The sequence below is a fragment of the Cebus imitator genome, unplaced genomic scaffold (assembly GCF_001604975.1).
Source record: "Cebus imitator isolate Cc_AM_T3 unplaced genomic scaffold, Cebus_imitator-1.0 Scaffold15, whole genome shotgun sequence".
In the NCBI taxonomy this organism is placed as follows: domain Eukaryota; kingdom Metazoa; phylum Chordata; class Mammalia; order Primates; family Cebidae; genus Cebus; species Cebus imitator.
Window position 1 is genome coordinate 5,740,528 of NW_016107330.1, and position 4,750 is coordinate 5,745,277.

Consider the following 4,750-nt stretch of genomic DNA (forward strand, 5'->3'; position numbering starts at 1 on the left):
TGCAATCTCGGCTTACTGCAACCTCCGCCTCCCAGGTTCAAGTGATTCTCCTGCCTCAGCCTCCCAAGTAGCTGGGATTACAGGCATGCACCACCATGCCTGACCAATTTTGTATTTTTAGTAGAGACGGGTTTTCTCCATGTTGGTCAGGCAGGTCTCAAACTCCTGACCTCAGGTGATCCACTCGCCTCAGCCTCCCAATGTGCTGGGATTATAGGCGTGAGCCTCCACGCCCTGCCACACTTCATTCTTATGTCCATGTGATCCCCACGTGCTGGCAGCCCCAAAGAACCTTAGCTCCCAGGGCTGTCATCCAAGGCCCCACAAGGTCTGGCCAAATCCCACCCTCATAAATTCCCGCCACCCCCACCCCCATCCAGTTCGAGACCTCCCAGGGGGTCTCCTTTCAGTTCCTTTCCAGCCTCAGGTACCATCAGAGATTGAGACCTCTACCATACTGCCTATGGGCTGGGGAAGCTGTTTTACTTCTCTGGGCCTCAGTTTGCTCATCTGTGAAATAGGGATAATTATAGTCCCTGCCTCAGGGGTGGTTGTGAGGTTTAAACAGAATAATGCACCTAAAACCCTTAGCACTGTACAGAACATTCTGTGGCATTTACTGCTGAGCCAGACTCTCTTGCTGTCAGGGAATATGACCCCAGGGAGGTGGGAGTCCAAAACTGAAAGCACCCACAAGGCCTTCCCACGGGGCCTAGCACCCTTGGTCTGTTCATGAGCAGTCGTGTGAACCAGTGACTGCAATCAGACAAAAGTGATCCTGAGGGTCCTAGTGGGGCTTCCTCCTAATTCAGGGACATTTTATAAGCAGCCTCTTGTACACCAGCGGGTTCTCAGGGACAACCCTTATCCCAGTAGGCAATTCTACACTGTAGCAGAGTTTTTCACTATAAGCTCCACGAGTGTAGGGATTTTTGTCTGGTTAATACCAGACAAATATCCACAAATATTAGTTGAATAACAGACTAGTATCAGCTTTAAAGAAAGAAAACAGGTTAGAGAGGGCCTGGGTTTTCTCTCTTACATGGGTGGTCAGGGAAGGCTTCTTGGAGGAGGAGGCATTTGAGCAGCAATCTGAGTGATGCAAGCAGGTGCCTGCTGGGAGAGCAGCCCCGAGCAGAGCTCTCCAGGTGGATCCCCTTGTGCAGATCCACACAAACGCCCCAAAGTAGGTGTGGTATTATTCCCTGGTTACAGATGGGGAAACTGAGGCAGGGATGACTTGCAGCAGTCATTGCAAAGCCAGGATTTGGCCCAGGTTTCCCCCTCTGTCTCCAGAACCAAGGTCATAGCTACAGTTCTGTGACGGCCACAAAGAAAGGGCCAAGTTCTCTCCATCAGCCTCCCCTCTCTCACCATCTGGAAGTGAGGCCTTCAGAGACAGGCCTGTCAGACAAGGCAGGATGGTGGCCTCTCTCCACGGTCCCAGGCCACATGGAGACCTTGGATTTGCTTTCGATTTGGTGAATGGGAAGATGGTGGCCGGGTGGGTGGATGGGCAGGGCTCCCCGCTGGGCCCGTCCTTTTGAGAAGGACGCCTGTTGTTCTGAAACATTGCTCCAGCCAACAGAGGTCACAGCCCCGATTCAGCTGTCTGTTCCTTCCCTGCTGGCTCTGCTCTGGGGGCTGGCACAGCCGGGGCCCGGCCCTTCCCTGGACAATCACAGAAAACAGCTTAGGCAGGAGGACCAGCCTGGGGAGGGGTCTCGGGCGAGCGGCCCAGGACTGTGCCATGTTCAGGACACAGCAGCTGTTTCTCTCCTGGGCTGTGACTTTGTGGGGTGGTGGCCAGACTGTGTGGCACTCCAGACAATTGGGGTTGCCGGTGCCTCCTTACTGTGGATCCTGTTTCCCTGTGATGAGCACAATTTACCAAACAGAACAAAGTCCCACAGCAATGCCTGCACCCTAACTTCTGTCAGACTATGTGAATTATTTCCCACACGTGAAATCATTCAATCTTTAGCATTCTTAGAAATAGGTAGGATTGACCCCTGGCCCATTTTACATCCGGGGAACCCAGGCTTGATGAGGGAGAATGACTTCCCCAAAGCAGGCGTTTGCTCACTTGTTCGTTCATGCAGCGAAAAAAGTATTTGCTGAGCATCCGCAAGGTTCGTCTCTGTTCCAGCCTTCCAGCTAGTTTGCGACAGAGCTGGAGTTTGTGCCCACGGCTTTCCCACCACCGAGCCAGAGCTCCTGGCCACGTGTCATGGGGTCTCCCCACTTCTTTTTCTTTTCTTTCTTTTTTTCTTTTTCTTTTTTTTTTTTTTTTTTTTTTTTTTTTTTTTTTTTTTTTTAGAGTCTTGCCCTGTCACCCAGGCTGGAGTACAGTGGCACAATCTTGGCTCACTGCAACCTCCACCTCGCAGGTTCAAACGATTCTCCTGCCTTGGCCTCATGAGTAGCTGGGATTACAGGTATACACCACCACACCTGGCTAATTTTTTGTATTTTTAGTAGAGATGGGGTTTCACCATGTCAGCCAGGATGGTCTCGATCTCCTGACCTCGTGATCCACCCACCTTGGCCTCCCAGATTGCTTGGGTTACAGGCATGAGCTACTGTGCCCAGCTCCCAGGTGCAGTGGCTCCTGCCTATAATCCCAGCAATCTTTCTAGGGATCAGGCCCTCTTTAGGTGTCCCTGGGCCAAGAGGAGCCTGGTTGTGACACCCACATTACTCTCTCCCTCTCCCACCCACAGGAGAGCGAAGACGCGGTCAAAGTGCTGGCCAAGGAGAAGGACTTGCTGGAGCGTGAGAAGTGGGAGCTGCGACGCCAAGCCAAGGAGGCCACAGACCACGCCGCGGCCCTGCGCTCCCAGCTGGACCTCAAGGACAACCGGATGAAGGAGCTGGAGGCTGAGCTGGCCATGGTGAGAACCCTCCCCACCCAGGTGGGCCTGGCATCTGCCAACAGTGCTGCGGTGGGAGCCAGGACATCTGGCGTGATGGGCTTACCCCGGAGTCCTGGGGTGTGGGGTGGGGGGGCAGAGCCAGACACAAGCAGAGTGGCAGGGCCCGCCACGGGAGGGGCTTTCTGCAATGCTCCATAAGCTTCCCTCCAAGACCATGCCCCACAAGCCTGGGCCAGCCTTTTATCCACCTGCTTTGGGCCCAGGGAATCTGGGGACCGTGGGAAACCATTCACTCTCTGACACACCCCAGCCTACGGTTAGGAGAAAAGGGGCCAAGTGCGGGGGCTCGCGCCTGTAATCCCAGCGGTTTAGGAGGCCGTGGCAGGCAGATTGTTTGAGCCCAGGAGTTTGAGACCAGCCTGGAAAACATGGCAAAACCCCATCTCTACCAAAAAATACAAAAAAAATAGCCAAGCATGGTGCATGCCCGTGGTCCCAACCAGTCCGGCTGCTGAAGCAGGATTCCCTGAGCCCAGGAGGCGGAGGCTGCAGGGAGCCATGGCCACGCCACCACACCCAGCCTGGGGGACAGTGACACCCTGTCTCAAAAAAAAAACAAGGAAAAAAGGTTTTTGTGTTTAAAAGATACGTATTTGCTTAGGAAAATTTTTGGGAGGAAATACATGGAAATATTAACGTTCATTCTCTCATAGTGGTAGGATTTCAAGTGACTTTTATTTATTTCTGTTTGTTTATTGGCCTCTTTTCACATGTCTCTGCAGCAAAAATGTCTTATTTGGGTCATTAAGGAAATAAGTAATTTTTTCCTAACCCAAACCAGACCCTCGAAATACTTCCAAGCACTTTGTTTTCCCAGGAGGTGCGTAGCCTTCGCATGTGGGGACAGGGAGTCTGGGTGGGGACACAGACCTGCGGTCTGTTCTGCCTGCTCCTGTGTGACCTTGGGCCGCTAGCTCAACTGCTCTGGGCTTCAATGCCTTTTACTTGTTACTGGTTTGGGGGTGGGGTCTTAATCCCACCCTACCTTCTCCACAGGGTAGCTGGGCAGATCCAGGGATCTCGAGGCTAGTGGGAACTCTGGAAGCCACCAGAGGCTCAGTGTGACAGTGGCCGGGAGGAGAATGTGGGAGAGCTCCTGGGGAGTAGGGGCAGGGGGAGGACGTAGCTCTTAGAGGATCTGTCGTCCTGCAGAGCGCTAATGTCGGCTAACGGTATAGTTGCAGCGTGTGACCTGGGTTCAAATCCAGCCCCAAGTGCTTCCCAACTGTGTGACTTTGTGCAGGAGCCTTCACCTCTCTGGACCCCATATCCATCAACTCAAAACAGAAATAATGGCATATATAGTTGACCCTTAAACAACGCAGGGTTTAGGGGTGCTGATCCCCTGTGCAGCTAAATCCATGTATAACTTTTGACTCCCCTAGCACGTAACTGCTAGTAGCCTGCTATTGACCAGAAGCCTTACTGAGAACACGGTCAGGTAGCACATCTTGTGTGTTAACTGTATCGTGTACTGAATTTGTATTAGTCCATTCTTACACTGCTATAAAGAAATAGCTGAGACTGGGTAATTTATCAAGGAAAGAGGTAGGCCGGGTATGGTGACTCACGCCTGTAATCCCAACACTTTGGGAGGCCGAGGCAGGAAGATCACAAGGTCAGGAAATCGAGACCAGCCTGGCCAACATGGTGAAACCCCGTCTCTACTAAAAATACAAAAATTAGCCGGGCATGGTGTTGTGCACCTGTAGTCCCAGCTACTCGGGAGGCTGAGGCAGGAGAATTGCCTGAACCCAGGAGGTGGAGGTTGCGGTGAGCCGAGATTGTGCCATTGCACTCCAGCCTGGGTAACA

At 52.7% G+C, this 4,750-nt stretch overlaps 1 protein-coding gene across 7 annotated transcripts in view; it reads left to right on the forward strand.

The window, feature by feature from the left end:
- The window catches only part of KAZN (kazrin, periplakin interacting protein), a 1,292,076-nt gene that overhangs the window by 1,193,759 nt on the left and 93,567 nt on the right, over positions 1-4,750 (forward strand). For all 7 annotated transcript variants that reach the window (XR_005196313.1, XM_037729866.1, XM_017502852.2 and 4 more), the window contains one exon: positions 2,724-2,894. Coding sequence is in view for 6 of the 7 variants with exons in the window: in XM_037729866.1 (XP_037585794.1) it covers positions 2,724-2,894 (171 nt within the window). In the remaining variant the exon portion in view is untranslated. The remainder of the gene's footprint in view (positions 1-2,723; positions 2,895-4,750) is intronic.